This window comes from Pteropus vampyrus, unplaced genomic scaffold, assembly GCF_000151845.1.
Source record: "Pteropus vampyrus isolate Shadow unplaced genomic scaffold, Pvam_2.0 Scaffold30, whole genome shotgun sequence".
NCBI classification, from domain to species: domain Eukaryota; kingdom Metazoa; phylum Chordata; class Mammalia; order Chiroptera; family Pteropodidae; genus Pteropus; species Pteropus vampyrus.
Window position 1 is genome coordinate 11,327,434 of NW_011888811.1, and position 20,033 is coordinate 11,347,466.

Genomic DNA, 20,033 nt, shown 5'->3' on the forward strand with positions numbered 1-20,033 from the left:
TAAAGCTGATTCTCCTTTCCAAGTTGCAAATGCATAAAACATACCCAGAAGCTCAAGAGAGATGGACGATCTTATGAATAATCATATAAAACTAGCTGTTATACTTTGTATGTCAATAATTCAATGACAAATTATAAAAAGCATTTGTCTTTAATTACTATTTGTTTTTAGGAAATAAATGGCAAACTATATACAGTGTGGAGTCTGAATTCCCCCCTCATAGGGTGTGAATGATGGTCCGGTTCCGCAGCTCCTGAATATACTCTTTGGCATGGGTGACTGCCGTCTTTGGTGCCTCACACGGAGGTGGGGGGCCTTCTACCAACTTCACAAAATAATGGCAGTAGACCTTCTCCATGATCCCAAAGCGACCTCTGCCGTGGTATCGAATGCGTTTCAGGTACTGGCCTCGCCCTGAGGTGGACTCAGCTAGACAGGGAAGAAAAAGAGAATTATAGGAAATGACTGTATCCACAAGAAAGCCTACAGCTCGATTGATTGAGCAATTTCTGACCTTTCCCAACTGGATTCTAAGACTACATGTGCTGGCTGGCAAGCTAGATAGAGCGGGCCTGTCTTAAAACAAGTATCTCCTGACTCTATTCTAGGTGTTCAAGAAATAAGAGTGAACAAGATTAGCAAGGGCCCTGCCTCCGTGCTGTGTACATTTCAGAGAAAGACAGAAAATAAACATGATCATTTAGTGATACGTGCTGTGAACAAAACAAAACAGTGATATGACAGAGATAATGGGGTGTTGGGAGGCAACTTCAGATTAGAGGGATGTCAAGAGGCACCCTTCAAACTTCTACTCCTTTTGCCCCCAGAAGTTCATCCACCACAAGGAATAGAAATGATTTTGAAATATATCCTCTGCTAATTATTATCATATTTTCATAACAGACATCTCTGGTAAATTTGGTCAAATTTTAAAATAAGTTTCAAAGTTTTCCAAAAACATGTAATACGAATAGCGTACTTGGTTTTGTTCCAACTCAGAAGAACAAGTTATGTATTCTTCCAAAGGGCTACTACTGCCAAAGAACGAAACTGCATATGCTAAATGCTTTAAATTGCTGTAAAAGATAAACTATCACCTAACTGTGTGGGTAGTATGCACAGTGAAGGTACTCAAATACTCTTTGAATGAAATAAAAAAACATTAAGACATCTCAAAAATGGGAACAACCTTCTAAAGATAATGTCCAAGGTAATACTCTTCTAAAGATAATGCCCAACAGGTACCAGGCATTTTAAATATTGTCAATATTTCCTATTACTAGTATTTAGGTAAATGAGAACCTTGACATTTTAACATTAGAAACCCTCCCCTCTCCACTTCATCCCTCTTAGCTCAAAGGACTGATTTAAAACATCAGTTGATCACTTTCTCTAAAGTGAATCACTTTAGATGCCATGAATCACTAAGCAGTGACATTTTATTATTCCATGTCCACTTGTTAAGGCTATTCACAGTGTCATCAGTCATCATTATAAGTTTGAAAAGGAAATGAACTTTCAAAGTCTGTGGTCATGCAACACCAGGTATTAGCTTTAGACTGATGGCAGGCATTCGAAGGAATTACCATATAATGAGAACATATGCTACCAAAAAGCACTTCCCTTAAAATGCCTATACTTACTTCAGGGGTCTGAAAGAGCCTCTGCTGAGCTGAAAGGGGAGACAACAAGGAGCTAGTTTTTCAAAACTCTATGAGAAATCTATGGCATGAAATGTCTAGGTCTTTTCCAAGAAGACAGTAAAATAAAAAAATAATCAGTCTCCCATATTTTGTAGGTAAGGATCACTAGGGTACTTAGCCACGCCTCTCCCCTGGGGTTTCAGATCCCCTCAGCCCGTGGTGAGGTCTGCTAACCCCTATTTTTAAAAAGAACTTCAGGTGATTCTTATCGGGGAAGTTAGGCAAATACAAGGACAAAATGTCTAGTATGTCATGGTGAGGTACTGCATCTTCCGAAGTGTACTCATCTCTTTTTCATTCATAATGAAATCAGGCAACAAAATACTTAGCAGATAAGTTTTTAAAATCATAAGACAAATCCAAACTATGAGCCCTACATAAGAGATTTTTACACAGAACTAGATGAAAAGAGGGTACAGGTGGGGCAGAGACTTTTCAGCAGTTATGTGCTTAAAGAGACCAATGAATTAAAGGCCCATTCATGTAGGGTTGGTTAAGTTTATTTTTGCTTAATGGCAACATTGGGCTTTATTCATTCACCTGGGAGGACAGCAATAAGCTCTTCATCCTACCTCTCTCTACTACGATTAGTGAAGTGGATTTAAAGACAAAGTCTATTTCATTTGTATCTGAATTCCATTACAAAGTGTTATCTATCAGCTCAGAAGCCCACACTCCTATGAAACTGAATAAAATTAATTAAATTTTATTTGATATTCAGTTATAGAGCGGGAAAAGTCACCAACAGGTTTTAAGCAAATGGTCTTGCTCTTTATCCGTTTTACCCATTCCACTGATTCCGGGTCCTCCCAGCATTATTAATTCATGCTGCTCCCAGAAGATGCTTATGATTAATTACTGTGGACCTGCATCTTCTGAGTTGCCATGTTGATTGCCCCCCTGCAACCACGCATGTATCAGAATATGTTTATAGAAGATTCAGCTTTAAAATAAGATACTGCCATTGGAAATCATAACTCATTTGAATTTCAGAAGTAGGTGTGGTCACAGCATCAATTTCAGGTCAGTTGAGGTGAAATTTTTAACTTAACTAGAATAAATAACTCTAGTAGCACAGAGATTATGTGACAAAGTAGAATTTAGATGATTTTTTAAGCATCTAATTGTTGAAAAATTGTAAAGTATAATTAATTTCCCCCATAATGATTCACCCTTGTTTCCTCTGTTTGGAGTAGCAGTTCCCCATATCTAAAATACCTTTAGATAAAATAAGCGCTCTTATATGAAGGTTTGGCAGATTGAGAAAATTTTGCTTCGACATCAGCATCGTTGTGTGATTACAAAACTGCTGAGGTCAGGAGTAATTGCTGCTGGAGTGAGAGGCAAACATTACTTCCACCTACTGCTCCACTTTACTGTGGCGCTGGGAGGGGGCCAGAGAGCTTTGTAATAAATGTCAATCTCTTTCTAGAAAAAGAACTTTGTGAAGGTACACTACAAAAAAAAAATCCCTTACATTTTGTACAAATGTTTCCTAAAGCATTTTCACTTACATTAATTTGATGTGGAACAAGCAAACAAAACCAGAGATAATGCTTCACGATGTAACACCAAAGAGAAACAAACACTTTTGAGTCATCTGAGCCTTCCAAGGTCCCCTGGCTTTTTTAATCAACAGATTTTCCATTCTGGTAATTGGAAGGTTAAATTATAGGACACTCTTACGGATTAGGCACCTGGCTTGGCACATTATATAGATTTTTTTAAGTCTACCTGGGATCATTTATTTACCTCCTTCGGGCCGACAATTCTTTTTTTTTAAAAATCAGTTATGTTCTTTCTTGGTTTTACTATGATTAAAGGACGACTATATGTACTATCTTGGTATCCATTATTCAAAAATTATTGGCAACGGGTTTCATGATCAGTCTCACTAGAGAACAGGTAACAATAAAGCAGTTAAGGTTATTATCATTTACAACAGATTAACATTAGCACACTAAGGCTAAAGAATAACTATTACTAGCAATTTTCACCGGCACACTCAGTCCTAAGTGATTAGATATCAAAGACCATTGTTAGATAAAGTACTTGGCATCACTATTAGAAGACATTTTCTAATGCTAAAAATATTAAAGATCTTACCTATATACAAATTGGATCGGAATTCCACATTGTGGTCTCTCACTGCCATATCTTGTGCTTCTAAAAGAATCTTAAACAAGAAAAAGAAAGGCATTCATATGGGGGACCCTGAACTAAAATAGAATTAAATTTCTCATTTCTTGTTGTTATCTCTACAATTTGACTGCTAATCACATGCCTCCATTTTAGAGTCAATTTTAAAAAGAGAATATCAAATGATAACGGAAAAGGGAAACAGTGAGCTTTCCTTCCTAAGACATGAATTGCAAATGCAATGAATACAGTCCATTCTGCTAAGTTTTAAACGGAATGTGTAACTGTGATGGAGGAGACAGCAACTCTTATAGCAGTACCCTTGGAAATCAATGTCATATCTTCAAGTCTGAGACTTGCCAAAATGTTCAAGAAGCTCAAGAGCTACATCTCATTGAAAATTCTTAAACTTCGAATCCAAAGTAACTATTAACAACATCAGACAAGTAGAGAAAAATCATACTTGAAAACTTCCTTTAAGAATTATTAAACTTAAACTCTATAGATATTTTGAATTAAGTTAACTTCCTCCAGAACACTTTTAAAAATAGGACAGCTGTCGTCAGAAATAACAGAAACCAGATCTTCACTTCTTTAAAGATAAAGAACACAGAATAATGCTGCGTACATAACAGATGCTTAGTAACTGCATTTTGAATTGAATTAAATATAAGTGTTACAATGGAATCTCTTAAAAATCTGAATCCATCAATTTCAACTATTCAACTACTAATCTGAAAAGATAAGATCTGACTTTGGGTGAGAAAGTTAACTGAAGTATATAAAATAATGCTTATATCTCTAGATGTCCTCAACCCAGCCTTTTGAAACAAGTCAGTACAATTACCATTAGCACATTTGTACATAGTGAATCACTACATTTAGAGCTGGGTCTTTAAAGATCATCTCATTCAAACCCACCTAGTTTACAAAAAAGAAAAAAGGGACCAGACTGATTAAGTGTCTCGCCCATAGTCACAACAGAAAAATTAGAGAAAGGACTAGACTCCAAGTCTCCTGAGTCCTAGTCCAATGTTCTTTCCACTCAATTACTCATGAAATCTTAAGCTCTGTGGCGAAACTGATCAAAAAAAATCTTCTAAAAATTATATCAAGCCCGAATCATTAAAAATAAGATTTATCACATCACAGACAGCAAAATATAAATGTCTGGTGCAAATAAAAGCACCTCAGAAAAAAAATGCTTAACGCGTACAACATTCATAAGGTATAAGGAAGGACCTTAATGAAACTGAGTGCCTTAAATCTGTATTATATAAACTATGTATTTTACACCAGAAAATTCAGGATTTAAGCTGGGTTTACTAACACCTGCAAGACAGCTTATACACCCCTCCCCCCAAATCTCAGTTTACCTCTTTAATTATTTGGGCTCCTTTTTTGTCACTGAATTCCAATTGAGCCAAAGCCTGGTCAATGGACATTCCTCGTATCTAGATTCAAGGGTGATGAACAAGAGAAAAATTTACAAATTCAGTGTTCCCTTTCTAATTAAAAGCAAAAGCCTTACATAATCCAAACAACATCTAAAAACAGCTGAATAGTTACATGTTAATTATATCTCAGTAAAATTGGGAACCTAGGTTGTTAAGTTTCAATTATATTAACAGAGGGAGAAGACATGACAAAGAGAGATCACGGATTGGCAAGGTCCACACTGGCCATTTCTTTCTCCTAAAGGATAAATGTGTTACATGAGTATTTGCTGCTCTTGTCTTCTCTCATATCTACATTTCATTTTGCAGAGAAAAAAACTTAAAAAGCAACAGTTTTGAAACAGGTTGAATCACCTTTTCCAGGTGAGTAAGCTTGCTTTCTGGATTCTCTGGTTACAGCAGATTCCTGATGCTTTGTTCTAAGTATCTACATATCCAACGCTTCTCAGAAGCAAGGTAAATTCTCTGAGCAATCCTTTTTGGATTACCTACCAAATGTCTGAACATACAATTATATTCCTCACTTTTAGAGAAATCATGGCGAAATTTTTTGATTTTGCAAATCTGGGGGGGAAACTCATAGCTTCTTTTCCTAAATATTATAGGGTAATAGTCAGTTTGGCTTACCAGTTTTGCCAAATACCACATCTTGTCTTTGCTGTACTTTATTTGTCTTCGACAATGGTAGATTTCCTTACAAATAGAAAGAAAAAAAAAGCCTTAGCAAGTTTATATTAAAATAACAGTAATGAACTGTTAAGAAAAAGTTTTTACTTTCTATGCCTAATAAAATGCTGTTATAAGAAATAAAAAACATTAAGACTTTGGAGATTTTTTCGCTACACAAAGTTATATTTTTTCCAAAGTTTCTCTATGTTAAAAAAATACTGAGAGAAGTAGAAGCTATAAAATACCTACTTTGTGCCAATATGTACATTCTATCCAAAGGAACAGTACAGATTTAAATGAAAGCATTTAAAAAACATTTAGCTGGCTAAAAGAACAAAAGAAAAGGTACAACAAGAAAAAAAAAGTTTCCTGTTAGTGAAAAGAACAATGGAGAAATGGACAAAATAACTTTTCATAGAAAACCCAATACTTTAGGTGTTTGGTCAGGAGCATAGGTTCTAAAATCAGACTGCCTGGACTGAAATCTTAGCTCTATCATTTACTAATGAGAGAAGCCAAGCTACTTAACCTCTAACTGAATTTCTTCTTTAAAATGAATAGTACCTACTTCATAAAACTACAATAAGAATTAAATAAAAATACTTAGGTAAAGAAAGCATTTTATAGTACCTAGCACATGGTAAGATCTTAGTAAATGCTAGCTTTTGTTATCTTCTATTTATAGTGGTAGGTATAGCCTATTTAATTTTTAATTCAATCATCCATTGAACAATTTATAGTTCACAAAGCAATCAAGCCCATTATTTCATTTGATCTAACTCTATGAGTTGGGAAAAGGAAACATTTTAAAATCCTTTTACAAAGTGAAAAATCAGAGAAATCAAGTGACTTTCCCAAGACCACAAAGTTTGTGAGAGACAAAGCTAGAAGTCACATACAAGGAAGTATGTGAAGTGCCTCATACAGTGTCTGGGAGGTATATCTTCAAAGTTCCTCTTGTGACTCTAAAACCCACTTTCTTTCCACTACTATATGCTATTAACTAACCGATACAATAAATAAAGTTAGGATATAATGCACAAAATAATTACTCAAATGAAGTAAAAATAAGTCTACATTATGAAACATCTATACCAGTAACTACACACCGATACTTTAAAAAAAAATTAAAAAAAAAAAAAATTTGTCAAGGCAAACAATAGTCAGGAGACTTGAGAATTTTCTAACATTTTGACTCCTGCAGGAAATTTTCAAATGCCTTAGAAACAGCAGTTTTCTCAAGTGGCCATCTTTTAATACACAGCAGATTTCATTTCAGTTGTAATAGAAGCTGATAGGCTGAAAACTGTAGCAATAGCCCAATTACATTTTCAGCAATAAAGTGTCCTGGGGAGCACAGGAGAAAAAAGAACTGTCATGACTGATAATAATAATCTGCAAAAATTAATACGCTCAAAAAATCTTTTATACAGAAACCTTTCGTGGTGTCTCATAGTGGGCTATCTTTAAACCTAAATTGTATATGATTGTCTTAAAATTTTGTAAAAAATACATTGTAACCCTGGCAAGAGCATGAGAAAAAGGAATCAAATGTTTACAAAACAGGGGAAAGTTATTCAATCATCCACTTTTGAATCTAAAAAGCTCAACATTTACTTTGGGCAGGTGCAATGTCTAAGGGTACTTTCTGAACATAAACCAAAGTCTCAATAAATAAACCTAATGTGGCACATAACATGGTAAACCTGGAGGTTAGAAGACCTGATTAAATATCACTGCTATTATCTAACCTATATGGTAAAAGATGCAAAGTTGGGATATAATGCACAAAATAATTATTCAAATGAAGTAAAAGTAAGTCTAAATTATGAAATGTCTAAACCAGTAACTTTTTTATTAGTTTCAAATATACAGTACATTTGTTAGACATTTATATAGTGTATGAAACAACCCTCCAAGTTACTCTTTCTCTCCTCTGGCTATACATCTAGCCATTACATTACTGCTAACTGCATTCCCTATGTCATGCTCCCCATCCTAGTAACTTTTAAAGAAATTAATATATTTTTAAATGTATATAATAACTCAAACGATGAAAAAAAGTCACCTAATTAATAAAAGTTCGTACTAAAGCCTTATGGGAATCCACATTAATGATGGCTAAGCATGGCTTTTTATCACTATTCCAAATAATCCAAAAATTTTAAATATGCCTCTTATAGAAATGGTTGTTCATGTTAAAACGGTTTTGATATAGTCTCACAACATTTTTAGTTTATTTAAAATAGCTTTCTTAAAAGATACTGCAAAAGTAAACTCAAGCCCAAATTAACGAAGTATGATTATTATGAAGAAACTCTATTAATTTCTCTCTGGCTTATTTTCTTTACCATGATGAAGACATATGTAAGATCAAGTCTACATAGGAATTTACATTGTTTGGAAATTTATGCTAGCTAAAATAGGCAGGTATGTTCTAAAAATAACAGAAGTGGCTTAAAACATGCCTAAATTGGTGACATTCATTTTAACTTACTGCTGAAAGATTTACTGATTACCCCATCCATTATTATTTGTTTAATCACATATTCCAGTGCTGAAGATCAGAATAGGGTAGAATGGTAAATATTATCTGGTCCTCTTTTAAATTAGTCATAAAACTAAATTTTAAAATGTTGCAGCTAACAGATTGGTAAGTCTTAGGGACACTGCACGTAATGGCACAATGTATGAACTATATAGCTAATTATTCCATTAATAAGGTTGGTATTTATGGAAGACATTAAAATTTCATTCATAACAGGTATAAGTGATATGTCAAAGTTAATTTACCAAATACTATTTAAAGTCAGAAAATGTTAAAGTATTTTCCAAAAGTATTTGTCCCGAAAAAGATTACTCAAACAAAATCTGTGCAAAATAAAAATTTAAGTTAATTTCTCCAAAGTGCCTATATAAAATCAAACCAAATGTCTTCACACAGGCATTCGTACAATAATGAGTATAAATGATACAAAAAAGTTAATCAAAATACTTTCAGGAAATACAATACATAAATGATTGCACTGACATTGTTCTTCATGTCTGAAGTTAATTATTTTAATTTTGACATTTTGGATGTATCCTGGAGTATATCTGTTTTAATATCCAAAAAAGACTAGTACCACAAAACACAAAATTTTGCTCTTAGATTCTGGACCTGACAAACGGTTAGGATTTCTTTATTTCCAATTAATATCTAAGTTCAAAGAGGTCAAGTAAGAAGAACTCTAATTATAGGAAATATTTTATTTATGATAATTGTACAAATGTGTAACTTTTTATAAAATTTGGTTAATTACAAAATGGAGTCAATACTTAATAGCACAGCTTCTATTATAAGTTTAACTTTTAAGTTCTGATAGCATGATAAAATATGAAAGTTAAAAATTTATTTGTTTAAACGATTAGCATCTTTCTCCTCATATTTCCCAATCAGGTGGGAACTCTTTAAATCAATAAATTAACTCCCCTAAATAAGAAATACAACATAAAACTGTACTGATCAGACGAATTGAAACTTAAGAAAAATGTATGCTGTCAAGTTCATATAAAAGCCAAGCAAATTACAATACTTAGATGATATTGATTATCTAGTAGCCTTCAGTCCCAAAGGCCTTTAAAAGATGTTTGCTGAATTGAGTGATTCATAATTAACACAGTAACTCTATTTCTAAAGTACTTAACACAGTTTATTTTCTTAAGGATTCAAATGTGCCCATCTTGTTTATGCTATTACTACTTGCATAAACTTTTTAAGAGATGTAAATGTATTCCATAGAAAATTCACGTTAAGCTGGAAATTAGTCTTATACCTCAGACTGGAGCAATCTCTAGCAGTCTGAAGAGAGTAAAAGAATTCTGAGCAACTAAAGATAAAATTCAGTATCTCTGATTAAATTCAAACCTTAGGTTCAAAGGTTTGTAAAGTACAAAACAACTGTGTCTCTATTCAAATATAAAACACTGGAAAAACCATTTATGATTTAAATATTGGCCAATGTTTAAATCATTATTGCCAACTCCTCATTCTCCATTATCAAGAATTATCATTAGCAAGGCTCTTGAAATCAAAAATCAGTAAGTCTCAAACTATTAGCACAATTTTAGAATAAGGCCCTTATCCAAGGAGGTTAAGCAAAGACAAACAAATAGGTACAAAAACACGATCTTTTTAAACTGCCGAAGAGATAAATCTAGTACATTTTCTTTATAATTTAAAAGATCATGCAAATTACTATATATTTTCTTTTCTTAACTTGGAATAATAAATCACTGCTAGTCACATGAGAGAGAGCTTTATCAAAATTAAGAAATTATTTCTACCACAAACTTACTGCTGGTCTCCGAGGTTCTCCAGGTAATTGTGGAGGATAAACAATTTTATTCTTCTTCTCCCATTTCCGAGAAACGTCAAGAGAAGCACTTGTGTGGATGTGTGATTGGGGTAAAACATAATGAGATGAAAGAAGCCTGCAAAACAAGAGACACTTAGAATCTTTTTGCAGACCTTATATATCTTCTGAACTACATCTGCTCCATTTTGACAAAAACTATTTCAGGATCGTAAGTGTAAATATTCTAGACATATTCATTAATAGAGACTATTTTTTACATAAAATATCACAAAGAGCTAGTTTATTGAAGGTTAAGAAGAGTGAAAAGTCAATAACCATTGTAAGTCAAATAATAAACAGATATTCACCCAAAATCTCTTGCTCTGGCCAATAAATATTGATTTTGTAATATAAGTTGGCCCAGTCCTAAAATGATTTAAAGACACAATGGATCCCTGACCTGACCTATGAAATTCCTCAATTTGTTGAGTAAGCAAGACAAATAGCATCATTTTATAAACCCTAAGAAATTAATGGATAAAGTTGGTATGATGTGCCTCCTAATGAAAAAACATACCACCCACCATCCATGAAGCTATCTTTCCACAGAAAACAAACCTGACTCGATCAAGCCTCTAAATTCAATACAAGAAATACAGAGACAGGGGAACATATTAAACAACATCGAAAGGATGCAATCAGCAAAATCCAAGCTGTACAAAACTCTACAGGACAAACCACCCATTTTCCTCAACAAATAAAATACAAGGGGGAAAAAAGAGAGCTGAATAAAGAACCTACAGATTAAGAGATTTGAGAGAAATAATTAATTTCAGTGTGTGGACTACTATCATTTAAAAAGTATGAGAGCTACTTAACTATTGGAAATTTGAACATTAACTGGATATTTGATATTTTTTAATGAAAAATATTTATAGCAGAAATAATATAGTGTCTGGGATTTGTTTCAAAATATGATGAGGGAGAGTAGGGCCTATTGATAACACAAGATTGGCCATGTGTTATTATTAACTGCTGAAGTTGGGTGATGGGTTCACAAGGGTTCATCCCATAGTCTACGTTTGTATATGTCTAGATATATCCAAACAACAAACTTCAGTGTTTCCCAACTGCCTGTAATATCGTGACCGAATTCCTTAGCAAGACACAGAAGGCCTTTCATTATCTAACCCCAACCGGGCAGCTTATTCGCTTTATGGCCTAGCCACACAGACATCCTTTGTTTCCTGAATAAGGCACAAACTTTCATTCCTTTACACTTTGGCTCATGTTTTCTCCTCCCACATTATCTCCTCAATGAAATGCTTATCTTGTTTAAAGTTCCAACTCAAATGTCACCTCATTGTAAAACATCATTTAGTCTTTCTTTTCTCTCAGACAGCCATTCCCTACATTGTCTTATTACTTTGTTCTTGCCAGCCATACAGCAATGAGTTGGACTATTGTACTATAATCAGCTGACTGTAGTAGAATGAGGTCCTGTAGTAAGGGTATAGATTTGAGCATCTTGACAGCAAGTCCAACATCCTTTGTGTTCTAGCACCAAAGACATCGTCTGGCATATGGATACTGAGTAAATATTTAACCCAGACTTAATCCTCAAAGTTATTGTATATTGGCAGATTCTCACACAAGATATGCCATTGGATGATATGCTTGGTGAAGTCTTTGTTTTTAGTCCTCAGACTAAAAATTTTTTAAATCTATTCTCCTAGTGGTTCATTTCTCCTACTCTATCTCAAGTAACTATCTTACATAATATTAAGATCAATGCCCTTAGAGAAATCACATAACTTTCTAGAACTCAGTTTTCTCATCAGTAAATGAATAACAGTAATGACCTCATTGGCTTCTTCAGAAGCTCAAATGAGATACTGTAAGTAAAATGCTTAGCCTGACACTTAATCAGGCTCAAAAAACTTTAGATATTACTTTTAGAATAAGAATAATACCTACTTCATTCTGTTGTTGGTAGATTAATAATTAATGTGCCATACCCTACAGTGTCTAGGAAATGATAAACGCTGATGGCTATAGTATTAATTTTAAATTAGACTCCCTGAATGGTTAATCTCTCCTGCAAAAAATTAAATCCTGTGAACTATAAACTTTCTATTACACGATTTCAAACTTTTCTTATGTTTATAGTTATGATCATTTGTTTCTACAAAACTAATTAACTTTGAGTACACTAAGTTTGTCATCTTTGGGTCTCAGTTCCTTTATGAAAAGAGGAACTGGACTACATCATCCCTAGGGTCTCTCCAAACCTTAATTCTGTCTCCAATCTCATCCCTGACAACATGGTTACAGAATAAAACTCCTCAATTCTATTTCAATCCTTCTTCAGTGAAACCATTCCTATAATAACTAGTCTGAAAGACTGCTCCAGGGTGAGGTCCATGCCTTCTATACCTTAAGTTCCTGGACCCAATTCCAAGGTGTGTGGGGGGAACGAGGAGCCTCCCACACAACACCAAGCAACTCTGACACTATCTACAAGAAGATAGCATCAGACTCCACAGATTAAGGGTTCTAAGGGCTCATCCTTCCTTACAAGACTGTCCCCCCTCACCCTGCACTTTTATAGACGAGTCACAAGCACACTGTTACCTGTACTTCTGTAAATCGGAGATTCTCAAGATCCCCCTCTTCAGGTCTCATTAATTTGCTACAGCACTCGCAGAACTCAGAAACATTTTATTTACTAGGTCACTAGTTTGTTACAAAAGGATATAACCCAGGAACAGCCAGATGGAAGAAATGCACAGGGCAAGGTGTGAGGAAGGGGCATGAAGCTTCCATGCCCTGCCCAAGAACACCGCTCTCCCCAAATCACGCGTACCCACCAACCTGGCAGCTCTCTGACCTTCTCCTTCTGGGTTTTTAATGGAGGCTAATTACAGAGGCATGACTGATTAAATCAACTGGCCACTGGAGACTGGTTTAACCTGCAAGCCCCTCTCCTCTCCCAGGAGGTCAGGGAAATGAGCATGACAGTTCCAATCCTCTAATCACTGGCTGACTCCATTAGCAAACAGCCCCATCCTTAGGTGCTTCCCAAAAGTTACCTCATTACTATAACAAAAGTCACCTTTATCATTCTCTACACTTAGGAATACTAGTGTTGTGGGAGCTGCGAGCTGGGAACTGTAGCTGAAGACCAAATATACCTAAGAAATATATATTTGGTCATCTGAATGAACAAATATACATTTCTTATAAATCACAATATTGTAATCCTCCATATCTAACACACTATCTTGCACTCAAATCTTCAATACACATTCAATAAAATGATGCTTAATAAATTAAATACATTATGAATTAATAATGACAAAGCTTTCTGAATATCTACAACACTTTCAGGGATCAAATGGTTCATAAAATGAATTGTCAAAGTAAACACTAAACTCGTAATCAAATCAAATTAAAATAATATACCAGTTCACTTAATTTAGAAGTGTAAAAATCCAAAGTTCTTTTGCGCCCTCTCCTGGCCAGCTGTTGGAATACAACTAAATTAAAGAATATAAAATGATCATAAGGTAAAATTGAAAATAAAACATTCAAAATTTGAGGTTTTTATGACACCTTTTTATGTGAGAGGGTCTATGAAAGATCACTTGAAAAAAACTCAAGTAAACAAAGCTGGTGGAATTAAAAAATGATGGCATGGGTTATCACTATTGTTTTCTAACGTTTGTCTGCCTAGAGCTCTATACTGTTAGCATTCCAAAGAATCAATGTTTTGTTTTTATTTTTAAAGCACTGAAAGACATTTAGGATCAATTTTTATCATTCTGAAATTCAAACATCAACACTGATAGCCTTTCAGTTACTAGGAATCCCAAATCCCTTGAGTTTCACTGTATCTCTGTAAGTTGGGTGAGGGAAGGTAGGTGTGAACCAACTCTCCATACTGCTTATACACACAACACACACATAGGTGGCACACTCACAGTAACGTGAGACTGCCAGAGCTCACAAAGAAAGCAGGAGGTATAAAAAAAATGGCATTAAGAAGAATTTTCTTACTCTCATTATTCTGATTTTTCCTATCTACCAAGACTTGAGAATGAAGTTTAAGTCTCACTTTTTAAATTCTACCCAGTCATTAGGCATTGTAGTAGATATAAGCTAAATTTTAGGATTGAGCGTTAATTCAGATAAGACAGAGTCTCTGAAACCTTCTAAAGTCACAATTTGAAAGAGAGAACTAATACTTCCTATTTATCACTCAAAGTTCATTTGAAATTCAGTACAAAGTATCCCCAAGTCCCAAGTGAAGATAATACTGGCCTCAGGCTCAAGCTTGAGAATATCATGCTATTATATGTATAAAGGTAAAAAATTCTTTATTCCAAATTTACTTCTGATAACATTAAGTTAATCCTACACTTGAGAATGAATTAAAAAAAAAAATCCTCCCTCTTGTCTCAATTAAAATCTAAAAGGGCTGAAGTGATATGTATATTTTCACAACTCAAGATAATCTTACTTTGTGAAAGTCAAGGACAATAAAGGAAATAAGGTTAGCAAACAAAAAACGTGAAATTCCGACAACTTTGGACCATGATATGCTCAGAGTTTATCAACTTCTGCACTAGTGACATTTTGAGCCAGACCAATCTTTGCTGTGGAAGGCTGTCCTGTGCCTCGGAGGATGTTTAGTAGCATCCCTCACCTTTACTCACCAGATGCCAGTAACAACCCCTGCCTAAGCTGTGACATACAAAAATGTTTCCAGACATTGCCAAATATCCCCCATGGGGCAAAACTGCCCCCAGCTGAAAGTCACTATCAGCTAAAATGACAGTAAAAAAAAACAAAGAGAAACAGTGCTAGCTTCTGCAGACCGGGGAGCATGACCTCTGTACCAAAAGGTTCCTATTATCATGCCATACATGTGAATGGTTAAATAAACCAGATTTTCTCACTATGAAAGCCAAGGTTAACCAAATGCCTAAGTCTTACATTTTTATTCCTAAACCCCAAGTGGACCCTTGAGGATGCCTGGCATTCTTATTATGGTCCATTTCCTCTCCTAGCCCCTACAAACGAATTTCATACCTCTTCTTGCTAGTCGAACCTCCCATATCTCCTGTCATCCTTGGTCTCAGCTGATAATCACTGAGAAAATCAAACAGCTGGAGGATACTTCCACAAGCTCCTACCGCCTAATCCATATACCATCCACGTCCATCCACACTACCTTCTCTCTCATTATTATGCATGAACTGTTTATGCCCTGGCTAGGACCTCTCTCGTCCCTTGCTTCCTAGATCCCATTCCTTCCCACCTAACCTATTCAAGGACACCGCTCTGGCAATTCTTTCCCCTTTCCATCAACAATGTTTTCCTCTCTATTGGATCAGCAAACAAATATACTCCAACATCTGCCAGCTTAAAACCAACCCTCCCCTGACCAAGTTCTCTAGCTACCACAGCAAAACTCTTTGAATAAATTGTCTAAACTTCCTGTCTCTAATTCCAGCCCTCCCATTCACCCTTAACTCTCTCCAATCAGGCTTCTGACTGCATCACTCCACCAAAACTGCTTTATCAAGGTCACGGAAAATATTTGTGTTGTGAAAACCAATGGTCAATTCTCAGTCCTCATCTGAGAGTGATCTAAGTATCTCTGGTCAATAGTTCTCCCTTGAAACACTTTCTTTACTTGGGTTCCAGGCCACCACATACTCCTGGTTTCCCCCTCGCCTCTCTGGACACTATGCCACAGTATCCTTTGCTGTTTCCTCATCATCCTGACCTGTGAGTGTTGGCTACCTCAGGGAGGAATCATTCCTTGAACCCTTGCACTTTCTACCCTCACTCACTCTCATGAAGTCGATGAGTCCCATGGCTTTAAATACTGTTCATGCACTGACAACTCCCAAATTTGTAAGCCTTCCCTGAACTCCAAACTCATATATTTGATTGCCTAGTCACATCTCAACCTGAAAGTTTACTGGACATCTCGAACTTAACAAGCCTCAAACTGAGCTCCTGATATTCTCCCCAAAACCTGCTCCTCTGAAAGTCTTCCTACCTCAGTAATAGGCAACTCCATTCTTCCAGTTATTCAGGTCACATACCCTGTTGTCACCCTTCTTTCACCTCATATCAGCAAGTCTTGTCAGCTGTCATTAATATGCTGCCAGAATCCAACCATTCACCCACCTTCACAGCCACTCTAATCCAAGCCACCATAATGTCTTACCTGAAATATCCAATGGTTTCTGCTTCCATCCTTGCTCCCCATTCCCACTCTGGTCTATTCTCAACACAGGAGCCAGAAAGAATAGCTCATAAACATAAGTCAGATCATATTACTCCTATAGTGAAAACCCACCAATGGTTTCTCATTTCAGAATAAAAGCCAAAGTACCTACAATGACCCATAAGATTGTCTTCTACAATGTCCTCTACAGTGATCCCTTTTTGGCACCAGGAACAGGTGCTCCTATGAGAATCTAATGCCTGATGATCTGAGGTGCAGCTGAGGCAGTGATGCTAGTGCTGGGGAGTGGCTGCAAATACAGAAGCTTTGCTCTCTGGCCTGCTGCTCACTTCCTGCTATGCAACCCAGTTCCTAAGAGGCCACTGGCCTGTACTGGTACTTGTCTGCTGCCTAGGGGATGGGGACCCCTGCTCTACATGATCTCCTCCTTCCTCTTCCTCTCTCTCATTTCCTACTCTTATCCCCCTCCTTTCACTTATTGTTTTTGACCATACAAGGTATGTTCCCTCCTCGAGGCCACTGCACTTACTGTTCCATCTGTCTAGAATGCTGTTTGTGCAGATGTTGGCACAGTTCGATCATCTGCTTCAGATCTTTACTCAAACGTTATCTTCTTAGTGAGGACTTCCCCATCCAAAACTGTAACGCCCTTCCATGTACACACTCTTTCTCTTCTCATTCTCTGCTTTCATTTTCTCCTCAGCAGTTGCCACTATCTAATACACTTTATATTTTATTTACTTATTGTAAAATAAGTATCTTATTTTACTTGCCTCCCTCACTGGACTGTACACTCCATGATGACAAAGATTGTGTTTTTGTCCACCACAAAATCCCCAGTGCTAGAATAGTACCTGACACACAGCAGTCACTAAATACGTATTTGTAGAATGAATTAAAGAATACCAGGGACAGCCAGATAATATAAATAAGGTAAGGGGGCTGGGTATAAATAACTAAGCAAAAACTTTACACGTGGTCGGAAAATAAGGAAAACTGAAGGGTATATGCCCCATCTAAATAGTAGTACACTCTTCAGCTCTAGAAATTGTTGCCATTCCTTGCAATGCATAAGAAAACCTAGAAACCTAGATTTTTATGAGAAAGCTGACAATTTTTAAATGCTGATTTAAAAATAAGTTTTAAAACACCGTGTAGTCCTAACGAAACATATTTGTAGGCATGATTCTCAAGTCTGTAACTTCTTGGGGTAAGCCAGCAGAGCCCCAAAGTCCCACTCTTCCTTGACCCCATGTTACAAGTTACTCTTCTTTTCCATGATATAGAACATGGGGAGTTTGGTCCACTATAGAGTGGGATGACAACAACAAACAAAGAATTACAATTCTCAGCAGAACAATTTTTTTAAAATTGTGGAAGCCTCTGTTGTCACTAATCATTTGAAAATAAGGCATTAACCCTTTCAGACCACTGCTGTATCATTCAGAGTAATAACAGTCATATTCTAATCAGTATCTTATGTGGATATACAGAGCTTCTAAAGGCCTCATATAGTCCTTAAAAAGTTAAAATAGTTAAAAGAATTGAGATAATCAGCACAAGCTATACTAGTACATAAAACTGGAAATCTGTACGCATGCCTAATCTGCAATTAGGATTCCTTCTTGGCACTGGACTGAAGAAACAGGAATCCCAATTCCTTACAATCTTTCTGATTACAACTTGCATCTGTTCAGGTTGACTTGTATTTTATCAACTTACACTTACTGACAAACTACTAAGGATAAGGTACTCTGGTGTCTTTTTTCTGACCCCACTTTTGACGCCAAAGGTAGTTTTTCCACTCCAACAACCTATTCTCCAACACCACTGAGTGTCCAACAGTTGATTTCAATTCTGACACTATTTACCTGGAGCCACAAAAGGGGGGTCCATCTCATACTGCTGTCTGGCTGACTACAAATTTAGGGGGTTCTCACAAATCCACCTCAGATTCAACAATTTGCTAGAACAGCTCACGGAACTCAGGAAAACACTTTACTTACATTTACTATAAGGATTCAACTCAGGAATAGCCAAAGGGGAAGAGATGCATGTGGCAAGGTATGGGGTGCGGAGCTTCCGTGCCCATTCCAGGAGTGCCACCCTCGGAGTATATCAATGTGTTCACCAACCCAGAAGCTATCAGAACCTCATATTTTGTTCAAGTTTTTATAAACTAATCTGCAGCTCCCCTTCCCTCCTCCTTGACCCGAAGGGGCTTGTTATGAATAACAAGACACTCCAAGGATGTTAAGAGCTCTGTGACAGAAACCTGGGACAAAAACCAAACGTATTTCTTATACTACAGGTACTATTCTAGGTGATGAGAATGCAAACAGACATAAAATGTATTTCCAGCCTTCAAGTGATTTAAAATTCAGTTAGAGAGATAATTAACCACAAATGTGCAATAGCATTAAAATATCAAAAGGAAGAGCAACAGGAGGGTTGAGGTAATCAGGGTGGCTTAAAAGAGATGGAACTTGAGCTGAGTATTAAAGAAAGTATAAACTTCGACATTCAGAAACTAGGTAATAGAGTATTTTGGGCTGAATGAGGAGCAGAAGAACTGATGTGATTTACAGGGCATCTTTCTGAAAAAAAAAAGACCTGAAAATGATCTACAAGACCTCTTTTGAAAGAGAATATAGTGGGCTGACTGGTAACCCAAAAAATATGTCCACATCCTTATCCCCAGAATAAGTGATGATACCTATGGCAACAAATGTGATTATCTTGAGAGGAGGAGCTTATCCCGTATTATTCTGTTAAACCCTAACTGCAACTCCATGCATCTTAATGAGAGACAGGCAGAGAGAGTTTTGAGACAAGACACACAGAGGGAAAGGTGAGGTGATGACAGAGCCAGAAGCTGGAAGAGCCAAGGTATTCTCCCCTAGGCCCTCCAGAGGGAGTAGAGCCCTGCTGACACCTTGACTTTGGACTTCCAGCCTCCAGAACAGTGAGAGAATTAATATCCATTGTGTTAAGCTACCCAGTTTGTGATAATTTGTTATACCAGCTCTAGAAAACTACTAGAGAAACTTTTTAGATATATGAGTTAGATGTCAACCAGAACTGGTTGGAGAGTGCTTTGAAAGGAATAGTGTCACATAAACAAGAGACTTACTAAATGAACATAAATACTATGGAATTGAAAATGTCCTTCTATAAGGTCTCCTTGTTTTAGTACATGATCATTTTAGGGCTTATTGAGCCTCAAAGAAGTTAAGTAAAATGCTGAGGAACAATATTTCTCCCTGACAGAGACCAGCTCTATCTTCTGCAACCCACTGTTTATTCAACTGTATTTATTCACACGGCTGTAATCATTTTTCCAACAAACTGCTAATTCATGACATTTCTTGATTTTTCTTATGGAGAATTTTAACTCATGTACATCTCAGTCACTGATGCCTTCCAATTTTTACACTAGTCTTTCTATTTTTAAAAAACCACC

The 20,033-nt window shown here is 36.1% G+C and overlaps 1 protein-coding gene across 2 annotated transcripts in view; it reads right to left on the bottom strand.

Annotated features, from left to right (window-relative positions):
* Positions 1 to 131: 131 nt before the first annotated feature.
* Positions 132 to 20,033, bottom strand: part of MRPL22 (mitochondrial ribosomal protein L22) — a 23,245-nt gene continuing 3,343 nt past the window's right edge. For both annotated transcript variants that reach the window (XM_011356756.2, XM_011356754.2), the window contains exons 3-7: positions 10,306 to 10,441; positions 5,927 to 5,992; positions 5,219 to 5,296; positions 3,810 to 3,879; positions 132 to 429 (exon numbers count right to left, since the gene is read on the bottom strand). In XM_011356756.2, coding sequence (XP_011355058.1) covers positions 218 to 429; positions 3,810 to 3,879; positions 5,219 to 5,296; positions 5,927 to 5,992; positions 10,306 to 10,441 — 562 coding nt within the window. In that variant the 3' untranslated portion in view covers positions 132 to 217. The remainder of the gene's footprint in view (positions 430 to 3,809; positions 3,880 to 5,218; positions 5,297 to 5,926; positions 5,993 to 10,305; positions 10,442 to 20,033) is intronic.